General features: G+C 40.7%; 1 protein-coding gene across 1 annotated transcript in view; it reads right to left on the bottom strand.

Annotated features, from left to right (window-relative positions):
- The window catches only part of EFHC2 (EF-hand domain containing 2), a 56,393-nt gene extending 29,786 nt beyond the window's left edge, over window positions 1-26,607 (bottom strand). Inside the window, exons 1-7 of the mRNA XM_058858181.1 lie at window positions 26,547-26,607; window positions 18,765-18,950; window positions 14,275-14,425; window positions 7,612-7,835; window positions 4,380-4,634; window positions 2,721-2,831; window positions 2,256-2,394 (exon numbers count right to left, since the gene is read on the bottom strand). Of these exons, the coding sequence (XP_058714164.1) occupies window positions 2,256-2,394; window positions 2,721-2,831; window positions 4,380-4,634; window positions 7,612-7,835; window positions 14,275-14,425; window positions 18,765-18,950; window positions 26,547-26,588 (1,108 nt within the window). The 5' untranslated portion in view covers window positions 26,589-26,607. The remainder of the gene's footprint in view (window positions 1-2,255; window positions 2,395-2,720; window positions 2,832-4,379; window positions 4,635-7,611; window positions 7,836-14,274; window positions 14,426-18,764; window positions 18,951-26,546) is intronic.
- Between the last annotated feature and the right edge of the window lie 703 nt (window positions 26,608-27,310).

Below are 27,310 nucleotides of genomic sequence, written 5' to 3'. Positions count from 1 at the left end.
GCTCAAGTAAATGGTCTCCCTGGACTGGAACTGCAATTAAGTCCGTTCCAGTGTTTAATTGGATCGGAGTGGAATTCTGAGCACTTTGTGGGACTGAGCCCACTGAGAATACCTTGTACATCCACAGACACACACAAAATGTGTAAATCACTAAGAGTAAAAGGTGAGCATTCACTAGTTCTCTGTAAAAACCTGCTTTAAAGCCAAAACCTACCCTGATTTTACTCCTGGTCCCTTCCAGTCAAAAAGTCATACCTACATTTTTTTTAATCCTTGTGGGGAAAGCAGGAAGGAATTTTACAGCAGTGTGTGAATCCCTTAGCTCTAAGAAAGTATTGTCTGTGAACAAGACAGGTTGCATCAAGATGGACGGTTTTGCATGTCAGCCAGAGTCTCTGCCATCATATATCCTTAAAGGTATGTGTAAAACACTTCCCAATTTCCCAAAGGTCTCAGCTAGAGCACATCTTTGTGTGTTTGGTGTCAACAAGGCAGCAAAACTGGAGAGAGCACTGTGAAAAATTATCACAGGTAGAAAAAAATGGACTATGGAGACAGACTAGAAGGTTTTCCCTTAGCAGTAAATGGGCTGGGATGGGGGCAGGGGAGGAAGGTTTCGTATTGCAATAGTGTTCAGATATGTATGAGGTTGTTATCAAAAGAAGATACTGAGCAGTTGTTCCTCAAGTCCAACAGAGATAAGAGAAAAAATTTACTTTGTCAGTTTACACAAACCAGCTTCAGAGTAGCTTTTAAGCAGCATTTTTAACTATGAGGTTAGGACAAAATACCTCAGGAGGCAAAGAAATCTTTTCTGCAGAACAGGAACAGACTAGACCACCTACAGTCCCAGTTTTCTAGAATTCTGCACATCAGCAACTTCTGAATTCCCCTAACTTGCAAACCACCTAACTTTTAACATCCAGAGACATAAACAGTAATTACTGAGCCAGCATTAGAGGAGGGGAAGGGCCTTCGCATTTGTGTCTCACTTGGTTGCACTGCTTGTTTGATCCAGGATGGTCAGCTGCATTTCATTTATTGCCTGCCCTGAGTAAAAAATCTCCATTCTTGGTTTGGGATAATTTGCTCAGACAGAGGATATTGCTGCCAAGAAGCAGTAGTGGTCTTGGCTGAAGAAATTCCCAGAGCAGAACCCGCTATTTTGCATCTCTAGAGCTAAATTTGCTATTATTACAGGTAATACCATGGTTATTGAACATGGCTTCCTCACACACTGGCAAGATCAGGTTTACTGTGGTACAGACATGCCAAGATATTGTTGAAAAAGCCCTAATGAGAAATAGTTTGCCAAATAAGAAATTTAGTGTTTGAATGGCAATGCTACACCATTTAATTCCCCCAATGCAGCAGACAAGCTCTGATACACGCACACACACTCTATCTGATCACAAGGTAAGAGAAATAGTCTGCTCAGGTGTTTTATTTCACAGTGGCAGGGAAAAGCCATAGTAGGATTCTTCCAACCATCTCTGAATAGTCAGATGTTCAGCTATATTTATTGAATGAATAAACTGTCAGAAAATAACTAAGTCATTTTTGCAGGAAGATGTCCATGATGGAACCATTAGCAAGTCGGACTGGGGACATTCAAAGACAGATAAATGAAAGCCCCTATTGTTATTCATTTTCAAAATGCTTATCCATAATGGACATGGTTGCTAAATGTTTCCAGAATTTATTACTGAAACTTCACAAAACACACTCTCTAATGGTCCAGAATACACAAAACTGTATTGTAAAAACCAATAATGTGATAGACTAAAACTGTCATGTCAGAAAATCTTATTATGTGAGGATTCTGACATCCATATAAAATGAAATATAGCATAAGGGGGAATAATTAAGCTCATTCTACTTATCCACTTACTACATGCTCTTTATTATTTTCTGACTGCAAACACAGCTATTGGAAGGGGAGGGGGAAGGAGAGAAGAAGAAATGGCAGTCTATTCATACGACTATTTTGTCACTGTAGTTTTCAAATACTAGTTATACAAATAATTAGGAGCAGAACACATACCTTATATGCTAGTTTTCAATGGACTACGGTATAAGAAAGGCCTTCTGAATTACCTGCAAAATTACTGCTTTGCTGCTAACAGCCTACAACAGATTGTTATTGCTAGAGGTTTTAATGAACCTATTTTGTCAGTAATAAAATTTGAAGACAGCTCTGGTAAATTTAGAAGTATAAAAATGCTCATAAGGAAAGGATTATTATCACTACTTACCAATTCCATACTTTTTCCTGTAATGTTCTTTAGTGAATTCATCACAATCACAGAGTAATATTTGCCTTCCCCAAACATTAATTACTGCCCCTATTTTCAAGTCACTGTCTTTGTAAAATTCCGGATGCACTGCTCCTGTCTAATAAAAGAAGGAACATTTATACAACAGTTCCATAAATCTCAGAATCACACAACCTTTCTTAAAACCCAGGTCATTTATTGTGTGTGATTTAACACATAACCTTCAAAGTCCATTGGCAAGTATATTTTACCCCATGTTAAACTCCTTCACTTCTACAATGTATTTACATTCAGTAAAATCTCAATAGTTCTCATTTGAGCTCCTCTCCAGTGGAAGCACAATTCTATAAATAACTCTCTTTGTTGCAGAGGATAACAACCATAGAAATTACAAAAACTACAATAAAGATATTCAACAGCTGAAGGCACTCAATAATTTCTGACCTGCAGAATGTCCCGAATGTAATAGCCTTTGTTTCTTTCTGGCTTTCCCAACACATTGAGCAGAGTGTAATTGGTGATGGTGCCTGGATGATATGGAGCAACAGGAGCATTCTGCAAGGAAAGAGACCATCTCTTCAGAAATATGGGTGACAGTGAAGAAAGAGAACTTTGCTACCTTAGAACCAGCTGGTTTTTTATACACTGGCTGTTATTGTAGTATTTTCTGGGAGAATTTTTAGTAAACTCTAAGATTCGACCACCAAATCTAAAAGCCCAAAAGTGTATATTCCAATATATATGTACATATGCTAGAATCAGCATTCAGAGTCTTACTCTCTCTGCAAGGGCAAAGTCTCTTTTCTCTTGGAAGGAAACAGAAAGCAAAGGTCAGCATACCCAAACTACCACATCATTGTCAACATCTGCTCTAAAGGCTCTTATTTTGATTGGTAATAGTTATAAAAACATGCGAAGAACCATCCAGAATTGGTCCTATCCCCTGCACAAACACAGGAGGTTCAAGTCAGCATGATTCTGTTGGCAAGGATGTGTTAGTTTTTCTATTGTGAGTTTTAAAATTACAGTAGTAATTTATCCCAGTATAATCAAACTCAATATATTTTTATGTCACATTTTTTTAAATTATGAATAAACTGCTGGTGCAGGGTAATCAAAATGAATTATTTTGTCTTACCACCTCTCCTGACCCTTCAACTTTAGATTCCTCTGCTGCCATTCTCAAAATTTCCAGAGGAAAAAGCCAGTCCTTAAAATTGCAACATGCACCTCAGTGGTCAAAGGGGTCTGGTATCATAGAGCCACTGCTAAATCAGCATGTCAGAACACAGGACTTACAAGGTGAGAAAAATGTAATATTTTGCTGGTAGGTTTTATTACAAAATCTCATGTACATCTGTGGTATCAGAAATAGACTATCAGTGTTAGCAGGAAAGGGGGAAATGACTCCCAGTATTTTATTCCATCGGTTGGCTGATGTTATTCCATCATCAGGATCTGTCTGGAGTGATACAGAAGTGTATCCAGATCAGTAATTTTATAATCATAACAGGTTACAGAGGATACAAACCCTTTGCAGATTTCTCTGAGTGGAGTCTCTCTCATGATTAATGCCCAAGAAAGCTTATTGATGGATTCCTATTGATTTTAATTGGCTTTGCTTAAGGTCTCAAACCCAGAAACTCAATTTTAAGAAATCACACCAGATTTGCTACAAAGCAGTAATGTTATAGAATACTAAAACTGACTTTTCTGAAGGCTGCAAATGTTAGTCATAAATCAAATCTGAATTCACCTCAGTTTTACATAAGCTTATCAATATTAATTAATTTTCTTGTCTTCCATTATTGCAGAGTTTTATTAATACAGCTACCTTAATACATTAATATTGGAGAAAGAAAATCATAGGACATCTCTGTGCCTAAATGCTCCTTTTAATTTAAGCATGACAAGCCTAAAGATATTTTTCCATCATTTATTAATTTACTACATGAGTATGTGTGCAAAACCTAAATCATGCAATTATGATTAATACTCTGAAAACACTTTCTAAATATCATTACAGTCCTAATACAGGACTTTCAAAACAAGGCATTCAATATTTCTTAGTTAGTGGAAGAATTTGAAATTTTCACTCCTCACCTTTGGAAGCTTATCTCTTTTGAGGAAATATGGAACTATATCCCGGCCTGAGTTTTCTGGTAAAACTTCCCTTATATCAATAGTATCATCTGACAAATAATAACGAAGAACAAGTTCCCGTGGGCCAGAAAGCCGCGATTCTGGGTCATTCCACACACAAGAAAACCCTAAAACTTGTCCATCAAACTCCAGAAATTGTTTCAAAGTGTCAAAGCGCTCATAAGGGTGGAAAGGATTCGTGCTTGCCAGATGTCTCTGGTAAAGGAGAAATTAAGAGAAATGTATTTTTAATTATTTACTCCTAAAAACAGGATCACAATTGCATAGTGCTGTCTAACCTTAGAACATGGGTTTAGGATTTTCAAATGACACCACACCATTACAATACATGAAACACAATTTATGCCATTATCAGAAAAATATTTATGGGGTTGTTGTGCCCTTAGGAAAAAAAAAAAAAAAAACAAAAAAAAACATGAAAACAATTCTGGATTGGTTTTAATCCTTGTTTTTCTTGAAACAAGGTCCTCTAGATCAGAGAGTTGTTAAATTATCTATAGTACAGCTCATATTTTCAAGAAACTGCCTGTGGTAATCAGATGACTAAAACACCAAATAGCATCACTCTTACTGATTCACTTCCTTAAAAATTATTTCTTATAGATAATGTGGTCTAAAGAATCAATTCATTATTTTCCCTTTGGTATTTTCTGTTGTTCGACGTTAAAACATAGATTTTTAACTTTGATTCATGTTAAGCAGTTGCTAGGTACCATGGATGTTTGTTCTCCTCTCAAAGCACATCCAACAGGTCTGATAAGGAACAGCAAATGTTCAACTAAAGATACTTTCCAGGTGATGTGACCTAAGACAAGGTGCTTCCTGTAGTCATGGTTCTTACAAAACCAGTAGCACTGGGTTCATCTGGATCATGATCCAGTCCAAGGACTGCATTTCTATACTGTTAGTTCACATATATAAATGGGGACCTGAACAGAGTGTTTTCCCTAAGTCAAAATCCACATGTCCAAAGTCCAATAAAAGGTACTAGTTAATCCTTCTCATCTACAAAATTGCCTCCAAAGAAGAATGGTGAAAGACATTGATGAGACAATGTAAGCTGAACTGTCTGAAGAGAAAACAATGTTGACTGTGGACAGTTTACATAGTTGCCTAAACTTCTCTTTATCCAGTAACACACCTTCTGGCCTTAAAAATCTGAGAGGGAAAAGGCCCATTCTTTCAGAGCATCAAATCTAAAAATAAGGAGAGCAGAACCAAGTTATTTACCTTCCCAGTGCTCTGTTTCCTCCTTCCTGACCCTTGAAGATACAACAGGCAACCAAACACAGCCACAGAACCAGGTAACACCATTGTCATCCATAGAATACCATCTCAAACAATACAGGAGAAATTTCTTCATGGAAAGGGTTCTTAAGCATTGGAAGGGGATGTGGTGGAGGCCCTATCTTTGGAGGTGTTCAAGGAACACCTGGATGTGACACTCAGTGCTCTGGTCTGGGTGACAAGGCAGGGGATTGGTCACAGGTTGGACTTGATGATCTCAGAGGTCTTTTCTAACCTAAATGATTCTGTGATTCTCTGAAATATGAGTCTAAATGGTTTACTGCACTTTCCACTGGCTTCATTTTCTGTCTCATCCCATTCCTTACCTTCCTTCATACCTTCATTTTCTGGCCATGTACTAGTAGTCCAGTGAAAACCAATTTAATTTTGCTCAAAGTAGTCCAGAGCAATCAAAAATAATTACCTTCCACAAATTAGGCACAGAAAAGTGAAAGCATAAGGTGGCCAGAATCTGCTAAATAACTTTTCTGGAATTCCTCAACAACTGAGAACATGAAGACATAGATTTTAGTAATTTTTTGTCTTCTGAGGGTCTTATTTCTCAAATCTTTTTCCCCTCTCCATCCTCTTTAGGGACCAATATGCCAAATTCTTGAATGTATTGCTTGTTGTTAAAAAAAAAATTAAAATGTAAGTGGGTTATGCAGTACCATACAAAATGTTGACACAGTCTGACAGTATCAAGACAACTCAGCATGTGTTTATATACACAGCTGTTACCTACAGGGGCTGAGTAAGGGAAAAGAAACCCATGGCCAGGCTGAGTCACCACAACACAAAACCAGATGTATTACAAATGCTGCTTTTCACTGGGGGACAGCACAAGCCTGGCAGCAGGAATGAAACCAACTTGTTGGCCTGAGAGTGCCTCAGAGACATGGAAATTGTCCTACACATCTCAGCCATAGTCTCCTTCCATTACTGCTGCTGAGACCTGCAGCAGTTTTCTTACTGTGAGCACTAAGGATGCCACAGACACGGAGTATTTGCTGCTCTCAAAGGACCAGGCTGGATCTGTCACAACAGGCTGCATATTGTGGGCCAACAGTCCTAAGAGTCAGGTCAAGTGCCATTTGCACTCATATTAATCAAGAAAAACAGAACTGAAAGAAACTTGTCATTCTTCCCAACAGAAAACATCACTCCCATTACTACTCCCAGATGAAAAATAAATAAAAATAATAAAAAAAAATATTCCTGCAAAGGAGAATCCACACAGAATCTAGGAGTTGTGAGACTTCTGGAGGTGTGTATGTTTGTGTATATGTGTTCCCAGACACTTACAGAAGAGAGGGGCAAATAAAACCTCACAAGTCTTAAAACTGCAGAACACTGATTTCTGTAAGGCAGAAGAATTTGCTTTACACATGTAAAGAGCTGTCAAAAACATGCAGAGATGAAAGATAACATAAGAATAGAAGAAAGGAGTCTGCAGGAAGCCATAGGTAGGCTGGAACAATAATTCCAATTAGATCTTCCTTTAAACACTTTAAAAGTGTTTATTATCATTAGATTAGCTCAAGCAAAATCATTAGTAGAACATGTAAATTACAGTAGAATATGTAATAGGTACACTTTTTTTATTTCTTTTCAGTTTAATACTGACAGGTTTATATTATTTTTCCTAATTAATTTTATTCTGCTCTAAAAGGTGTGTGAACACATCAAGAGAAAATTATTTATATAGTACAATGAGCTACATACCAAAATTTTTAAATCCAAGTTTTCTCTTGGGTTTTACTATGTTGAAATAGCTAATTTCTATTTGATATTAAGGAAATAATGTGTGTAATGCATATAACTAATATGCATTCAAATCAAGTTTTAGTCAAATCAAGTGTTCACTACTGCTGCCCCTGCTGACCTTTTGCCGCTCTGTGATGTATGGGTCGTCTGGAAGGCTTGCAGGAGGATTTAATCTGATTCCTATCTTCCTCAGGAAATTTTTTGTGTACAGGTCACAATCTACAATCTTATATTTTCGGCCATAAAGGGTTATTTCTGTGTTGATATTGAAATGATAAATAGTATAGAACTGATCCTCATGAGGAGATGGAAGTGGAATCTGCTGCCGTCGAACAATAGTTCCTGTAAAACAGAATAAATTCATGGAATAAATAATATTGGCTTTATGGATTCCAATAGAACTAAGTTTAGAGAAGAAAAAACCTGCCTTAGCAAGGAAAAAAGTATGACATCAAATTGAGCTTCCTTAAGGAGCACATGGAAAGTAGAGACAACAGAGGTGATTTGGACTGATTGCTGGTCTGAAGCAAAGAATCCATCTCAAAAATACAGAGCCAGGACCTTACAACCCACAGTCTAACAGGAACATTATCCAAAGGAGAAAGAATGGAGAGAAGGAGAGAGGAGAAAAAAAGAGATATTTTAACTTTGACAAAGTAATCACATACTTAAATTTTCTTATTCATAGTCTTTAAATGAAAGAAGAGTTATCCTAACAGCATTGAATTTTATTACCTTTTGAAGATTAAAACACATTAAAAGACAAGGAAACTGCTATTGGCCTATCATCTGAAAACTCTCAAATACATTGATGAAATGGGTGATGCTTCAGAAGTACTCACTGCTTGTGAGCAAGAGACTGGAGCATCTTTCATATGAGGAAAGGTTGAGAGAGCTGGGTCTATTCAGTCTGGAACAAGGATGACTTGAGGTGTGGAAAACCACCAAAGTTTATAGATACCTGATGGGAGGGAATGAAGAAGATGGAGCCATGCTCTTCTCCATGGTGTCCATTGACAGGATGAGAGCAAATTAAAAGATACAAAATTCCAGCTGAGAACACAAAACCACTTCTTTACTGTGAGGGTGATCAAATACTGGAACAGGCTCTCCATAAGGGTTGCAGAGTCTCCATTCTTGGAGATTCTTGAAACCCAAAAGGACATGGGCCTGCCTGGGCATCTGGCTCCAGCTGACTCTGTTTGCAGCAGGGGCATGGACTAGACAATCTTAGGGTATCCCTTCCAACATCAGTGATTTAGGGATACCACAAATATTTCAGAAATAACTTACAGGAATTTTAGAACCAATTTAAGGGGACCTGGGGAGAAAGGGGATAAAGAGAGGCAGAGCAGAAGGGAAAAAGATACCACTGTGTGCTTTGTTTGGCATTTGAAGGGCTGTGTTCCTAGGTTAGTCCATGGAAATTCTTTATTGTTCATCTCCCTATGGACTAATTTGTATGAAATACCTTTCTTTACTACATTATCAGAGTTATTTGTTAAGTTCTAATTCCTACAATGAAAACACATCCTTAATTTTTCAGGGGAATAAAGCAACAAAGTAGATTTACTTTATGTTCTCATTAAAATAATTATTTAAGACCCATTCATCATCCTGATGTTCCACATGTACCAAATCCAACATTCTGGTTACTGACCTTTGACTGTAAAATAAACTTTAACCTCTATCTGTTTAAATATATTATACCTATTTAGGATGTATCCTCATAAAAGATGTTAGAAAATGTGGGAAATTGCACATTTTAATGGGATGTAAAACTGCATTGCATTAGCTTTAACAAAAACATATACTTTAAAATATTTTACCTGATTTTGGCTAATTCTTAGGTCAACTGACAGATAATGGGGTAAGTCAGAGCATGCAAATTCTGTTGAATCATCACTTTAATTAAAATATAATGGTTGATGATTTTCTAATATGAGGTGTTCTCAGAGATTATATTCATCTTAGATTTGGTGAATAAGCATCAGCTTGTTTTTCATATCACTTTTAAGGGTGAAACACACATACCCATTTTGTTCTGAGGGAGAAGTAATTCTGTCCTAATGGAAAATGTCTTGTAATGATAATATCTCTAGCAATCCTTCGCTTTTATTAGGTATCACTGTGCCTGATGTACACATGTAGAGGGTACATTTCATAATGCTGAATCTGAAATTTAATAAAACCTGATCAGCTGAGGTTAGGTCTCATAATTTTAAAATTGTTCTTCCTTCTAGAAAATAGTAAATTTCATCTAGAAATTTGCTGCAAGCTGTTGAAGGATCATCTGAATGTGCAGTTTTCAGGTTGCTTCAGGATGGATTGCTATTCCTGATGGTTCTTTGGTTGTCAGTTTATTGAGCAGGATATTCTACTGCATCACCAAGCATTGATTGAAATATTTGCATCTGGTCAGCATAAAGCATAAAGCTCTGCTCTACCGTGCTCTTGGAAAGGGAGTTGAGGTACTGCTTTTCTCTGACAGTTGTGGTGGCACTGAGCTCCCACACCATAATTTGTAGCGCATCTTCTTTTCTCTTGGGACTTTGGATTATTTGGCAACCCCAGCAGCTGCTTAAGAAGATCTCACTAGTAGTGAAGGCCTTTTGACAACGAAGCTGGGCAGCAAATGATTTGGTCTCTGCTGCTTCTCCTCTCTGTAGAAGAAATTAAATGGTACCCAGTTTCCTCAGCACAGCTCTCTGACTCTGCACAGCACAAGAGTGCATTAGAGAGAGGAGAGGAATGAGTAATACCTGGAGTTTGTACATGCTTTGCTTGCAAAGAAAGGAGGAGAAGCCACCAGTATTATTCCTGCAACACAAAGAGTTCATCCCAATAAACAAGGAGGCTTCTTACATTCACTTATTCCCCCTTCCAGAACATAGCAAGGTCATGATTTGGCCACCATCAAATATGGCAAAATCACAATTATTTCAAGGCCTTGGGGGAGACTTAAACTCTTAGATAATCTGTTATATTGGAGGAGCTGATGCAACTTCACTTTCCCACTTGTACTTTCCTCTTCAGCCAGCTGGCCTTGGGAACTCAGCCAGGAGGCAGCTCCACTCTCTTTTTCAGCTGGCTGACCTTGGGGAAACCAGCCAGCTGCTCCACTCTGCTCTGGCTTGCAGGGTCTGGATTGCACTGGAAGCTACAGCCAGCCCCATGGGAATAGAAATGACCTTTTGATAACACAGTATCAGCCAGCCACAGTCCTGTTAACCGGGAATTATATGTACAAAACACTTGCAACTGCCATATCTAGCCTGCCTCTCTATGGGAGAATTTTTTTTTTATATTGAAAGAGTAATTATCATTCTGGTTATGGAAGAAGCATTTGGAGTTTGTTATGTGGTCAAATTTACCATCCTTCTCTCCTTATCTTGACTTGGGCCTTGTGCACTGTGATTGTCCTGCTGTTTCTTGTTTTGATTCTGGTTTCTCAAGTTCAAGGTCTCTGCATTCCCTCCTCAGTACAGATTTCTTCTAATGTTTCTAATATTTGCCAAATAGCAAGGCAATATCCAAAATTAAATTAAGTTTAAATTTCAGCTATTTAGTAGCAACCTTTTAAGTCCAAAATCATGTTGAAGTACAGCAGACAATTTCATAAAGCAGTTTTTAAAGTCACTGAAACATTTCCCACAGATCATTTACTTCATTGCTTTGAGATTTTGATCAATGGTAAAAGAACATTTTCTGGCTTTTTTTCTCTGAAGCCAATTTGTTTTAGTTTTGTAAAATCATAATTGAACTTAGAAATTCCTTTGACCACTGTTCCTTCAGCAGATCTTCCAGCAGTCTGTAACCTCTCCAAATTTCTTTCCACAAAACCACAAGCACTACAAGAGTACAATGGGAAACAACTGCATTTCTCCAGTCCCACCATTCATGGACACCCATTCAGACCATCAAAGTCTTATCTGTGGGTTATGGCACAATCATTGATATCCCCATGGCCTCAAGGCATTCACCAGCCAAGATAAGATCTGCCTTTGATCTACCCTGTCACAGCTCTACCTTCTCTGCAGGAAGGCTCCCTAAAACAGCCATTCCAGCTGTCTGATTTACATCTTTTTTGACAGGGCAAACATCCAAGTTAAGGTGACCAGCACCTTCTGCTTTCAACAGTTCAATTCTACTTTATCCATCACTGGCTTTAGCTGTTCCTCCTTCACACAACCCCTTTCCTGCCACTGCAGCTCTCCAATTCTTCACACAGACTGAGCCCATCCTGCTCCTGATGTCCCCACACTTTTTCTTCACAAACCTGTGCTCTTGTGTTCAGTGGAGTTTGCCTTTTAGCAACCCAAGGTCTCCTACAGCTGAATTCTCCTCTACAAATCTCCGGAATTTTAATTAACTGAAAAGCTGTATTTCAGCAGATGTGCAGAGAGCAGCATAATGGTCAAGATCCTGAACTTCAGTTCAGTTCAGCTCCTCACCCTGTTTAGACCTTTTCTGTAAGATCATGGGTAAGTTTTCATTCCTTTGTGCTTCAGTTTACCAGCTTCACAATGCAGACAGTTACACTCCTGTTGTTCTTGGGCTTAAAATTTCCCAGTCAAGATAAAAATATGAACAATGTAAGATAGATAGAGAGATAGATAAAATTAAAATAAAAGAGGAAATAGGAGAATATTAGAATAATAGAATTGAAAATGGTAAGACTAGCAGTTAATGATTTAATATATATTTTTAAGAAACACTGCTTTTGTATTCAACAACAAATATCTAGAGCCTTTAACATAATAACTGTTTCATAATAACTTTGTCTTCAATTACAGAGCAAGAAGTCAAACTCCAAGTGCATGTGAGTAGAGAATCTTCTGATAGGTGTCTCCATCAGCTCTTTCACTCTACATCATATTAATTTCTAGGACAACAAGAATATTTATGTAGATGTTTATGATAAAGTATAGGCCCCATATCTATGCATCAACTGTGAAGCCCAAACACATTCCAAATAGTCCTTTGGCCTTTCAATCTTCAGTTTTAATTCCTTCCTAAACACAACCAATACACAGAGCTTCCTTGCCAGCCCAGGTACAGTGAAAAATAAATTAAATGCACTTTTGAGATCCTGGAACATTTAATTTTAATCCATCAGGTTAATATGTTGCATATATATATTTATCCCACATAAAGTACTCCAACAATCTCATGGAGACTTTCAAAATATCCTTGAATGGATGTCTGTGAAAATTTTTGTTTCTCTCTAATATCATTCAGTTAATTTTAGGTCCAGTATCAAAGGTGATTCCAACAATCATTAACACAAGATACAACCAAGGAAACAGGAGGAAATTGTAGCCTTCCTGTCCCCAGAGGAACAGGACTAGACTGCCAGGAACATTAGGGTTGAAGAGGCAGCCTGTACCACCCATAGTACAAAGACAATTAAAATAACTCCTTCAAAGGACTCAGCTTTGAATTTGCTTGATCCTGCTCCAAATAACCTGGCTTCCACCTTCTCTCTCAAAGGAATCACCGCTGACTCTCTGTACTTCCTTTGTCAGTGGACATTTACTCTAAAGCACAAACCCCAGAAGCAGCTGCTCCCACTCTTGGGGCACACAAGGAAAACCTAAACCTGATGATGTCTCCCACATCTTACATATGGGTACAGGGTAGGGCTAAGGGAAAGAGCCCAAACATGAGAAAGCACTTGTCCAGGTAGGAGCAGGACGAGGTTTCATTGCATTCAGTTTCAGTCCCTGTTGATGGCCTTACAAAACTTCTGGCAAGAGCTACTCAACACAGGGACAGCAGCACCTGAAGTACCAGTTTAAGAGATTCACAGGCAATTTTATCCTAGTCCTAACAGTAATGATGCACATAACACCTCTAAATATTATCTTACTCTGTAGACAGAGAAATTGATAGCATCTGCTGATCTGGGAAAAGAATAGAGTAGTTAAATGGTTAACTTATTTTTGAAAATTGCTGTGCTAAGAATGTATAAAATGTACAAAACATCTTTGGGGACTGGGAGGTGCGGTCATCCCAAGACATCCTGCTTCTCTGGATAATATCCCTTGAAAACTTTTAATTCTGGCAGTGACCCATAAAGACCAAGAAGCAGCAGCTGTGTTCCCCCTCTGGAACAGGATGTTGACTGCTAGATCACATTTTCTTAATATAAACCAAGTCCAATAATACCCCAGTAAATCAGCACAGTAAACCCTCCTCCTGAAGTCCTCAGACTGGTCCCAGTGCAGGGATGTGACACTGAGGCAAGGCACCTTCTCAACTTAAGAAGCATCAAGGAAGAATTACTGTGCCAAAAGCACTTTAATCATAAAAGAACCAAAAACCAGAGACACAAAAGACTCTTGTCTTCAATAATGGCAGAGACACTGCAGTAGCACAAGAACAATTACAGAGCTGCTGCCACAGAACTCCCTGTCAGTGCCAAGATGGGAGGAGCCAGGCTCAGGGATGGTGATCTAGAACACAAATTGTTTTTGCAGAAGCGACACAACACTGACAAAGACCTTACCACCATATGATTTCAAGCTACTACATTAGAGAAAAAATTGTATGATTGAGTAGGGGAGAGGATTCAGCCTTACATAACCCACATCTTGAGAAACTACGACAGTAAAAATGTTCACATCATTATCTGTAACAAGAAAATTCAGTTACACCTGTGCATTTACACCCCATTTTAGCTATAAGAACTCACATTATATATCCTTTGGAATGGACCAGGACCATACTGAAGAGAGATATAAAGGGGAGAAAAAAGGGTTCCAATAAAAACAGATACCTTGATTTATGCCGCTATTTTTCACTATGGGCTCAATCACTTGAATTGTATCATCTTCAGGGTAGAAATATATTTTACAGTGTCTGATTCTGTACAGCTCTTGATTTTTGTCAGGCACCTCTTCTTCAAAATAGGCATCAAAACACAACACCTATTAAAAACAATAAATAAATATAAAGCAGCAAAATCCCCAACACTTTTGCAAAATATGTCAAATAAACTTGTATAAGTTATAAGTAACTAAATGTATGGATTTCAGGAGGTAGATTTATTTCTCAGAAATGTAAGACCAGAAATCCACATTAAAGCACATAAATTTAAAATTCTTTGCTTGGCATTTTTATTATCACAACATCTAAGCAGAGATGAAACTCTAAAGTAAAGAAATAAATCAAATACAAAACTATCAGCAGGTTGCTTGGAAAATCTTCCAAACAAAGCATTTTTGATAACACAATGAGCTGCCTAGGTACTGAAGCAAATTTTAGACTGCTATTCAATGAATTACTAGAAAATATAGTACATGATGACAGCAATGGCTTTACCATCAAGGTAAGTGGAAAGAGTTCTTTTTAAGCAGATCCTGCAAGTGTTCGAATGAATGATACTGAAGACTATCAGAGAGAAATTACATTTTTCAGGGGGCATTTACAGTTTTGTGATATTGGCATTTCAAGACTTCCCTGGTTCTGCAGTTCAGTGAGTGGAGAAATCTCACAGAGTGTAGCAACTTCTCTCCATGGTCTCTTGTAATAGCAATGATGAAAAAAAAAAACCCTTCACAGGGTAGGTGCTCACTGGTCCTCATACCTGGAGATCCCAGCACAAACTCAGACACCATTACACAAATTTTGCACTTCTTGGTATCAGTTTTTAACCACCAACCCCAATGTTAAGGGAACGTGAGAGATGCATTTACTCCCAAGTGCATTATCTAGCAGGATGCTTGCTTTAGTAAGTATCTGCAGGAAGGCACTAATTAAAACAGGTTTCCATCCTGTCCCTTCAACGCATTTGGGTCAAATCACTGTTAATTTATACTTTATTTTCCACACTGATTATATTTAATAAATTAAATTACCTTTACTCTTGATTCACAAGACAACCTGAAGCACTGAAAAACAAACAATTTAGCTGTCCCCTATGTTTCAACAAGCATCTAGCAGAGGATGAGTTGGAAATGTTTGAAATCTGATAAGCTGGCTGAGTTCCCTGCATGACAGACACTGGTTAATAGTGTGCACTCCTTTTGCATGTGCCTTTGGGAATCTCAAAGGGCCTCCATGAGTACTGATGGCAGAGATTTTATAACACCTCATACACAAGAACAACCTCCTCTTTTACATCTAGAAAGAGGGAAGTAGCAGCTTGCCCTGAGCACACAAGAGCCATCCTGTGTCCTGCTCAGACTTCTCTAAAGCAGGTTAAGTGTAAGATGAGAATAATTCTGTTTCCAGAAATTATTTCAGAGGCTCAGATCCCACTGATTTTCGGCAACCATTGAAGAGTATGACAGACACATTTCTGACATCAACTTTCCTGCACTGTGATCCTCCACCACTAGAAAAATAATATTTAAATTATAACCAAATGATATAACCATTACCTGTTAAACCTGATGGCATTAGATCTTCACACAAAGGAATCTAGAAAACTCAGTTATAGTTTGTTTAATTAGTACAATATGCAAGTTTCTGAACAATGTATAGACTTGAAAATAAATTTAAAAATTAATACTTGCCCACGTTTTTTAACTGTGGATTTCACTGTTTCATGTATCAAACACAAAAACACTGGACAAAATGTGACATACAACAAAGGCAACACAAACTATCAACCTTGAACATGTCTTCCTCCTTCCAATTGTCTAAACACTGGTGTAGAGTTCCATTTTTGGTGCCCAAATGATCTTTCCTGGCCTCCAGCTACTGTTCTGGAATGACCAGGAGCCCTATATAAATCTCCTGAACACTCCAGGGGACATAAAAGGTACTATGGTAGAACCACTGCATCCCAGTCTGAACATCCTGGGCTTCAGCTGACCAGGACCAGAATTTCATTCCTCATCCAGCTGCTGATAAGCCATGAAATCACTGGAGACATGGAAACTTCTGCACCCTCTTATCCCTATTCTGACAGTCCCACTAGAATAGGGACATTTGATGAACACAGCACATGAAGAGCTCTGTTTCACCACTAACTGTTCTTAATTTTGTCAGTGATCTCTTCTGAGAACAGTTGTCTCATGAGACACCAGCCAGGCAAAGCAGTCTGTTTGCACAGAACTCCAAGCTCAATCACATCCTTAATACCCTGGATTTATTTCTTTCTCTGAGCACACACCTATGCCCTGGTTTATCCCATTTGAAGAGTTTGTGCAGCTTCTTTTGCACTCACACTTTATTCTCTTTATAACCTTATCAACATGCTAGTGTGTGACTGAAATATATGCAGCACCCAACTGTAATTTTGCAGATCAAAGCAGATGATTTGGGAAGCGTGAGGAGGGGAAGGAACAGAAATGAAGATGACTTACTTTTCATTCTGGAGCAAAGTTAGTCTTAAAAATACTCAAAATGTAACACTTCCTAACTTGAATCTCATCTGCAGTACAGAACTACAAAGTTCCCATCACCACTCCTTAAAAAATTAAATGTTACCTATGAAAACCAAAAACACCAAATAAATAAAATATTGAATAAACTCTGTAGCACTTTGCAAAGTGCCACAAAGTTGCCCTGGCACCTGTGGTAGTCAAATTATAAACATCATTTCAAGCCTAGGAGGCCTTGTGTGTGTGTACTTAATCGTAGAAGAAATTAAGTTTACACCTGTTTCCTATTAGGCAGGTGAAATTACTAAGACTACTTTTCAGCCTACTTAATAATGAAGTTTTTTTTGTGCCTGTCCTTCTTCCAGTTACTATGGTACTATTGAAAGTCAGCAGCCAAAGTGGGTAGAATTTTAACAGCTTACATTTTAAAAGATAAACACCTACTCAAACCATTTTTCATTAAGTGCATTCTGCTGAGTCCCAAACTGCAGCACTGGAGGACAGAACTGCATTCCAGGCTCTTAACTGGGGGAGCTAAATTAGTTGGATAAGTACCCTGTAATAATCTTCCATTAATACAAACCCATGAGGCCTCCAGAGGCCAATTCTGAACCTACAAACTCCTGTCCTGGACTGCCCTGTGGATGCACAGGTGGATTAGACCAGAAATGGCCAAAAGCCAGCAAGCTCCTCTCACCAGCCAAGGCCAGGACCTGATGCTCACTGAAAGATCTCTCTGCCTCCTACTGAACCCCTTGATTCCACAGACTTGGATCCAAGGCCTGAGGAGGCAATATACCCCTCCTTGTTCCAAGAAGGGAGTAGGAAAAGCAAGTCCAGGTCTGGCTGAAGCCTTAACACCTGGGTACACTGGACCAGGTCATACCCAAGCATGGTGCTCTGTGAGTAATACCAGGGATCTCAGGGGCAAAGCCAACCAAAGGCACTGAGCTGTTCAAACAATTTACATTTTCTTGTTGTGCTTCTGCTCTGCCAAAAATGTGTAATTGTACTCCAATTACCTGCATGGCTTCTCTTTTAAAGCAAAAATTATGAAATTTGCCTTTCTTCCCAATATTTAAATACCATAATCATTTAGTCATGCAACATTTCTGCGATCTGCTGAATGATTCCTTTTTCTAGATCATTTTCCTTCCCTGATTGTAGTCTTTTTGCTTTAGAAATAAAACATCTCTAAGTAGAATTTAATGTGAATTTAAACATGGCAAGCAACAACATGCTACAAGATTTCTGTCATCACAAGTTACATTTATTTGTTAACTCTCTAACTTTAAAGGTGTCACTACATTCTCACAAAACAAAACAAACAAACAAAAAGCAAAAAACTCACCAAACTAAAACAAACAAGCAAAAAAAAAAAAAACAAACCCTAATTTTAAATTTTTAAATTGCTGTGTCTGTATCAGATATACTCAATTACACAATAACAAATCATAAAGAAGTCCAGAACAGGATTTTGAGCATACAAATATGATGGCATGAGTGAATCCCAAGTATGTAGCACTCCACTGAGCTTAATGATTCCCAAGTGCCCATGCACACTTTCTCCTGGACTGGGATTTACCTTACACTCATTCTTACCAGATTGCCAAGTAATTCTCTTACTGTCATCACTTTCAGTAAAAAGGTATATGCTGCCCACTCCCTTATTTTTGTTAAATCCTGTAGGAGATGTATTCCAAGACAGAAACATTTTTATATATTTCTGTATGGCATGACATATGCTTATATTAATTGTCCAATATATTAACATAATTTAAAAAATACCCCCTACCACTCTTTTTGTCTATCTAGCAGCTTTTTTGCATGCACAAAATAATCTTCTCAAAAATCTAACTAATGGAATTTCACCCTCATACTCTGTCATATAGTAGCTATTCATAAAAAAAAAAAAAAAAAAGGGTTTTCTACATACCTGCTTGTCAAATGCTATCCAAGAAGGAGGACTGCTTCCTATTGCTTCAGGAAACACACTGTTGGTAATTTTCAGGGTCTGACCAGGTAACAGCTCACCTCCTATTCCACGTTTATTGTCAAACAGCATAGGAACATTATTGGCATATCCACAGAGCTGTGATCTGTGGAACTTTTCTCTCCCAGTCTGTCAAAAATGCAGAAGAAAAAGAGAAAAAAAATTTTGTGTGCTTGTTTTTAAATCCAGAATAGCTGACAATCCAGGCAAGAAAGATTAATCATGCAAAAGTTTCTTTATATTTACTTTACATACAGACTCTAAAAACCTGTAAAAACTGGAATGCTGTGAGTGAAGTGTCATTTTTCAGTGGTCAATTTGCCAGTCTTACAGATAAAAATGGAATAATATTCCAGTTATTTACCTAGGCTGAGAGACTGGACAGTACTAGATATTTACCCCCCACACTCCTTCCCTGCAATAAGGACTCAGGTATGTGGTAGAGAAAGAATCAAGTCACTCTCAAGAACTGTTGTGAGAGGTAAAAGGGAAAGGCCTTTTCTACAGCACTCCAGAGGACAAATGGAAACAGTTCAGCAGCACTCAGAGAACAGCCTGCTCTCATTATTCATGTCAAAGATCTTATTTATACTTGCATCCCTGAGTCAAAATAAATCCCTCTGTACTAGAATACACTTGAATTTTGGGAGGCTGGACCTGAATCATAAGGCAGACATTCATTCCATCTAGGAGTATTCCAAAAGAAGATCTCTGTAGTGATTCCTCTATATTATTACTAATTTTTCAGGCAATTAAAGATGGAGTGCTTAAAAATATAGAAACAACCAACAGCAAAGAAAACCACCTTGCCCACTCGAATTTCTTGGCTGGAGCTGGAGGCAGTCTTCAAGTGACACAGAAAAGCTTCTGGGCTCACATAAATGTCACTCCTGTCTCTGGGAATGTCCCTCCTAATAGGCTGCCTGCTTTGCTGGCCAGTTCCCTGCACTGGAGGCAGCTGGTGTGAGCTGGGCTTGGGCAGAATCCCCTAATGACCCCACACATCAGTCTTGTAGAAGAGAACAGGGAAATAGGAAATACCAATGGAAAACTCAACTTCCTTCCATGAGCAGCAATCCTGACTTGTTAGTTCCTCTCACTCTGCTATTCTTCCCTTTCTTGCCCTCCCAAATCCTCAAAATATTTTATATGGCTAAGCAGAGAGGGCACCCTGCATTGCTCCCTGGCACATCCATTAAAGGGAGAGAGGCTCTCAGAGCTGTGCCCTCCCTCACCTGGGACTGGGGGAGCATGAGGGACGATGAGGCTGAAGTGGGAGGAACTGACATTATGGGTGAGAAAAGTAAAGGTAAAGGAAAAGGCTGGACAGCAAAATTTTTCACAGCAGCACCTGGGCAGGATGTCAGTAAAGCAGCAGAGGGACAAAATTTCTTCCCCACTCCATTTGGAAGACTGGGCATCAATGCTTATCACACGCATATGTGTAAACCACTGCTCCCTCAGGAGGTGTAGACAGTTCTAAGTTAATATCATAAATCAGAAAATGGTACAAATACTTCTTTTTGTGATGGCAACTTTCAAGTGCTCCAAGATAACGTAACCCGCTCCCAGCAGAGCAGTTCTGGGAACAAGTGCAAGCAGTAAAGCTGCAAAACCTGAAAGTACCCAAGCAGTTATTTCATTCTGCCAGTATGAAAGAGTGAGGAATCTGAAAGGCAAGGAACCAGCCCCATGGCACAGAGCTATCAACCCCAGTCTGTAGGAGCTCCTGCACATTGGGGATCACAGTCTGAACTGTTCACCTGCCTCCAGGTGCTCCAAATCCAATGGCACAAGACAGAGAGCTGCTGACACGAACGGCCCAATCACTGCTTTAGCTTAACCTCCCTTAAAATCCTTTTGCACACTACTTTTGCAAGGACAGCAGTAAGAAAAAGAATACTTACTATTTTTACAAATCATTATTTTTAATACCATGATAATCAATGGCTACATCCTTGCTTAAGTTACAAAAAGCTGAGCTAGCCAGTACCCTTTGAAACGGTTATTGCAAAGGAATAAGGTTCACGTACTGGGGTCAGAAACAATCAGAGCTATGGAAGCACATCCCCAAAGGAGACACTTTAAAGGTAACCAGCTTTTTGAACAAAGGTAGATAAAAGAGCATGCAGAAAGTATCATAATTTAAAGAATAATACAAAGGCAACAAAAAGTTACTGTTCAAGATATAACTCAAGAATAAGAGTTACAGAATAAAAGAGAAAATCAATAAAAGGAAGTGCTTGTATGCAGACTAGGAGCTCATAGGTCCCCCTATCATAGAGCACTGCTCTAGCCAGGAATTGAACCAGACACATTTGCAGGAATGATACCCAAAATTAAATATTTTATATCAGCACAGCTTTGTGAGCTGTGATATAAAATGTCATGCTTCAGTGTGAGCACTGACGTTTAGGTATCACAAGCAGAGCTTCATGTGGTCATCCCACCTTTCCCACAAGAAGTGAGGACAGGTTCTCTCCTGGAATCTGGAACAGCCAGGCACTGACAGGGGCTGGCACCTGCTTTGTAACACATTTGCACTAGGGATGGTTTCTTCTCTCTCTTTTGGGTGCTACTCAACTTCCTTTTCTTTTGTTTCTTTTTTAAATAATTTTGTTCCTCTGAGAAATCTGAGAAATCTGAGAAAGAGCTGGGGAGAAGTCATAAAGGAAGGGAGCTTTCTGCTCCCTTATACAGTACAATAACTACAGTCAAGCTGAATTTTAAAAGGGAATTTTCTAGGCAGAAATATCTGATTTATACTGAAGGTGCTACAGAACAGACTCACTTTCACAGCAAGTATTTAATTATTTTCTCTCTATTACCATTATTTAATTATTTCTCTCTATTATTAGGGAGAAAGGCACAGTTAGTGAAGCACAGTGAGGGTGGCAGTTTTTCTGAGCAAAGGAAAGCTTTTCATGTCCTTAAAACTTCTTCTAGAAGCATTTGCTGTTCATACGTTTTTGGGGTTTAGCAGCAAAAGTACGGCAAAGTGTTCATCAAAGTAATCCAGGTCTGACCCTGCTGGAATTTCCAGAATTTAGGGCTAAAATCACAATATCCTTACAATTTGATATGAAAAATATATGACAAAACAGTTCCAATTCTGTTAAGAATCTTTTGTGTCATTCCTGTAACTTTTTAGGGTTTGACAAAAAGACTATTTTAGATTCCTAATCATACAATTACTTTTTCCCTTCTTCCAAAAAGCACCAAATCCATAGACAAAATGATCTCTTCTCAAAATCTGCACAGTTATTTCTTTAAAAAAAAATCCAGAACAACAAAAATAGAAAGTTTAAGAAAAAGATTTGTTATAATTGAGGATCACAAAAGAGAAAAACCATTTGGGAAAATTCAGCTAATGAACTCAGACCACATCTGGCCTAAAACAGTGACAGAACACACTACTTCCACATTGAACGACCTCCAACAGAAATCTTTTAGAGAGCAGGGAAAGAGCTTGAATGTATCTGCTGTGCTAATGCAGCTCAACCGAACAGGCTGGGGATCTGCTGAACAAAGCTGGACATTTCCTGTGTGGTGAGCCTGGAAAATATTGAGGATCCACTCAACAGTGACTAATACAAAGGTCAGGGTTCTCTGACTGCAGCTCTTTGCAAACTCAGCCCCTGCAGTCCCCGGGGAATGCTGCCTCGTGCTTGCTCCATCTTGCTCTGTAATACAGAGTCACAGCAAACTCCCCAGGGAGCTACACATTCCAGCTGAACCAAACACGGCTGAAAATCTCCCAGCACAGCAGCTGGGAGCCCCTCAGTGAATGACCAGAAGCCACATTTTTAACTCAGTCCCAAAGGGAGCTATGGCAGGAGTGGCAGCACAGTTCTGTACCCAGTATCTGTCTGTAATTCCCAGAGAACAGCAGCTTGAGAACAGCAGCTGCACCATGGATGTCCTGCTCAAACCCTGTATCAGGATGAACTGTGGCATTTCTGAACTATTCTAGGCTGCTGATAAAGTCTCCTGGCTGCTTCAGCTAAGTGATAGAAATAAATGCCAATGCTACACACCGTGCCAGTCAAATTCAGGTGACTGATTTCCAACTCTTTTATCATCCCCTGCTTGCTGGAGAGGTCTCAGGATGTTCAGGGGTTAAGTGGTACTGGCAAAGAAGGAATGCCCTATGGCATTGTTGCCAGCAACTCTGGTGCCACTCTAAAACAATCAAGAAAGATTAATCAACACCAATAGTGTGGATGAGTACAGGAAAGGCATGGATCTATTGCAGCAGGTCCAGAGGAGGGCCAGAAAAATTAGCAGGGGGCTGGAGCACCTCTCCTATAAGGACAGGCTGAGAGAGCTGGGGTTACTCAGCACAGAGAAGAATCCACGGAGACCTTATTGTGACCTGTCTTTAAGGGGGAGTATAAGAATAATAGGGACAGACTTTTTAGCAGAGCCTGCTGCAACAGGACAAGGGGTTATAGTTTTAAGTGAAAGGAGAGCTGATGCAGGCTAGGTATAAGGAGGAAATTTTTAACAATGAGGGTGGTGAAACACTGGGACAGGTTGCCCAAGGAGGTGGTGGATGCCCCATTCCTGGAAACATCCAAGGTCAGGTTGCCCTGAGTGACCTGATCTAGCAGGTGTTCAGCTCATGGCAGGGAGATTTGCCTGGATGACCTTTTAAGGCCTTTTCCAGCCCAAACCATTCTGTCATTCTGTGATTTCCTGGAAGGAAAAACAACGGACGGATAAAGGAAAGGGCCCAAAATGCAGCCACAAGCGGCAGTCACAGGAAGATTCAGGTTTGGGGGCTGTGAACAGACAGAGATCTGGGGGAGCAGGGCTGAAGGGCAGGAGGTAGTGGAAGGGGTTCAGGGAAAGATGGCCAGGGAAAGAAGAAAGGCCAGCAGTCACACTTACTTATAAAGAGACTGGCAAATGTTCTTGATCAAAAAAAACTAATGACCTGTTTTGTGGGTTACAGAGCAGCAGAAAATATGTCAGGCAGGAAACATAGAGATGGCCACAGTAGCACAGCTGAGGGGAATTCCAAGCAATAAACAAGGAAGATGTGGAATTTCTGCTGTGCCACTAAAGTTTGCAACAGAATTTCTTGCAGTTTTTCGAGGATGTTGTTTCCCCCTGAGATCTATAAACTTATTGTCCGATTCTCTAAGAAATGTCATGGAGGATTGTTGCACAGAATTTTCTGTCTGAGAGGGATTTCAAACATCAGGCAAGAAAATACGCTGGTCATCCAGCACTTGGCAAATCTGACCCATATGAATATGTGTTTCTCACTCTCCTCCTTTGCTGCTGACATAGGCAAGGACATCAATCCACTACCACAAAGAGCAGCCATCCCTGACACAGTCCAGGCTCCAAATGCACAAACTTTTTCTTACAGTAATAGAGCAAACCTTTTATATGCTGTGCTTCCACGAGGTGCTCAAAATACCTGTATTGCTAGATCTCCTCATCACCCACAAACAAAAAAACACAGGCACTGCTGATGAGCAGCTGATCTTTGGACTTCTGCTTTCAAAGTGAAAGGGTTTTTTATGAATGGACTTCTGTGTACACAAACTACTGTAATTTTGATTTTGAACACTACGCTAAAGCTCTGATTTTCTGGAGGCAGCCCAGCCACCCTACTAAACACATCCAAGGTAGACAGAAGACACATGTACTCCCCTTCCATGCCTTTTGTGGGTCTACAGATGAGGCAGGTGGAAGCATTAGGAGTAGAGACAAGAGAATTTCAGTAGGAGCTGTAACAGTAATAAGTGGAATTAATACCCATAATTATAAACCAAAGGCTGATAGGAACAACAATCCCCTGTCCCTTGGGCATCCTTCTTCAGGGAATGTTTTGCCACTGTTGTTTCTGTGGAGTAAGTGATGCTGGTGATGCCTACAGTCCTGGCAGGTGGAATCAATTTCTTCTTTTTCAATATATCTATAGCAGTGATACCTTTTTTTTTCCTTTAAATATGTTATTCCCAGCCTCTCATTTGTGGAGGTGAGTTGTCATTATTAACTCCACTGTCTCAAGGACTGACAGAAAGAGCAATCTGGAGCCCTAACAAGGGTCTAACCATGGTTTTATAATGTTGTCTTGTGGCACTTTGTGACAGCTTCCACACCTCTAGTTCTCATAACATACTCACTATATGCACTTCAGCATGGGGTGCTCAGCACCCTCTGTCAGTAACTCTTCCCAAGCACGTGAAGTTAAATTAAATCAATTAAGTTAAATTGAAGTTTGGAGAACAAAAAAAACACAGATATCCCTGAGCTGAACTACTCTGCTTCCACCCAACCAGTTACCAATGGCACACATCTACTCCAGTGCTGCTGATACACCCACTGAGCAGCCACCTCAAGTGTTACACACACAACCAATCCTTAACAAAACAAATCTCAATTCAGCAAGAGACCCAGTATTCACCACCAGACCTTTTTTTTATACCCCTTCCAAAACAACAGCATCCAGCTGTTTCCAGGGAAGATGCCTGAAAGATCCTCACTGTCTCTAGGCTGGGCTTGCAAGAGGTCCTGTTTGCACACACCTGTGCAGTGCTGACACACAGAGTGAAGCTGGAAGTCCACATATTTCAACACAGTTTCATGCTCCCTGCACCTGGGCAGCTTTGTGTCTGTCTCTTTTCTATCATAGAACTATAGAATGGCCTGTGTTGTAAGAGACCTTAAAGATCATTCAGTTCCAACCCCCTTTACATGGCTAGGGACACCTTCCACCAGACCAGGTTGCTCAGAGCTGCACCCAACCTGGTCTGGAACACTTCCAGCAGTGGGGTATTGATGTGTTCTATGGGCACCCTCGGCCACAAGGTGTTTATAGTGTGAAAACAACAGATTCTCTTCCAGGTATTTTAACATTTTTAAGAATGTTAAATTGTTTCATTTGCCTCCTGAAGGCACCAGCTACAGTGCTGTGCATGAATTCTGCCTTACAGCCTTGCACTGCTTCATACTACAGACTGTGTTCATCAAATTCCTAGCTATCCTTGGTGAAAAAAATTGAAGTAATGATGGCAGCCTTCTCTTTTGTTTGCTGTGATAAAATTACCATCTTGTCTATTTAGCCTGTATTAATAGTATTGGCAACCCTGAAACAGCACATCAGCATCCGTCATTGCCCTCTCTGGCAAAGCCTTTTTTGGTTTATGTAGAGGGCATCTGTCTCTCCCTGTTTTGCTCTGTTAGAGCTGCAACAAGAGCTTAGACTGCCCCAAAAGCAGTTACCAGATCACAGGATCAGTGAGGTTAGAAAAGATCCCTGAAATCATCAAGTGCAACCTGTGACCGATCACCACCGTGTCACCCAGCCCATGGCCCTGAGTGCCACATCCAGCCTTTCCTTGAACACCTCCAGGGACGGCGACTCCACCGCCTCCCCGGCCAGCCTGTTCCCATGTCTAATCAGCCTTTCTGGGAAAAAAACTCCTCCTGGTGTCCAGCCTAAACCATCCCTGGCGCAGTTTTAGCCTCAGCTCCGCCCGTCCTGCTGCACAGCACCCGCACCCCGCCGCTGAGGCCGGGCCCGCTCAGCGCACCAGGCCCGCCTCGCCTCCACCTGCGGGGCCGGCAGGAACGGCCCCGCCCCGCCCGGGACCGCCCGGCACGGCCCCCGCGGCCCCGGAGCTCCGGGGCAGGGCAGGAGGGTGGGCAGGAGAGCGGGCTGGAGGCTGCCCGGGCGGGCTGGAGGCTGCCCGGGCGGGCACTCACGTTGCGGCGGCGGGAGAAGCCGGGCAGCAGCGGCAGCGCCATGGCCGCCCCTCAACCGCTGCCGCTGCCCGGAGACCGCGCGGCCTGACGTCATGCGGCCGTGACGTCACGGGGCGGGGAGGGGCGCGCGGGGACCGGCGCGCGGGGACCACGGGGGCTCATCCCGAACCGTCCCTTCCGAACCGACCCTTCCGAACCGTCCCTTCCGAACCGACCCTTCCGAACCGACCCTTCCCGAACCGCTCATCCCGAACCGACCCTTCCCGAACCTATCCTTCCGAACCGCTCATCCCGAACCGACCATCCCGAACCGACCCTTCCGAACCGACCCTTCCCGAACCGACCCTTCCCGAACCGACCCTTCCCGAACCTATCCTTCCGAACCGCTCATCCCGAACCGACCCTTCCGAACCGACCCTTCCGAACCGATCCTTCCCGAACCGACCCTTCCCGAACCGACCCTTCCCGAACCTATCCTTCCGAACCGACCCTTCCCGAACCGACCCTTCCCGAACCGACCCTTCCGAACCGACCCTTCGCGAACTGATCCTTCCCGAACCGACCCTTCCCGAACCGACCCTTCCCGAACCGAACCTTCCCGAACCGACCCTTCCCGGGATATGGCCCAGGGGGTGCAGGCAGGTCCTGGCTTTCCTCTGCAGGACCCCCGGCCCCACCAAGCGCTGGTGGTGCCTCAGGGGCCCAGAGTCAGCAGTAGCAAAGTAGAAATAAATCCCTTCCTATTTATATATATAAATTGAGTG

The sequence above is a fragment of the Poecile atricapillus genome, chromosome 1 (genome assembly GCF_030490865.1).
Source record: "Poecile atricapillus isolate bPoeAtr1 chromosome 1, bPoeAtr1.hap1, whole genome shotgun sequence".
Taxonomy (NCBI): Eukaryota; Metazoa; Chordata; class Aves; order Passeriformes; family Paridae; genus Poecile; species Poecile atricapillus.
The sequence above is the reverse complement of the archived record's forward strand: the minus strand, read 5'-3'. Positions and strand labels throughout refer to the sequence as shown.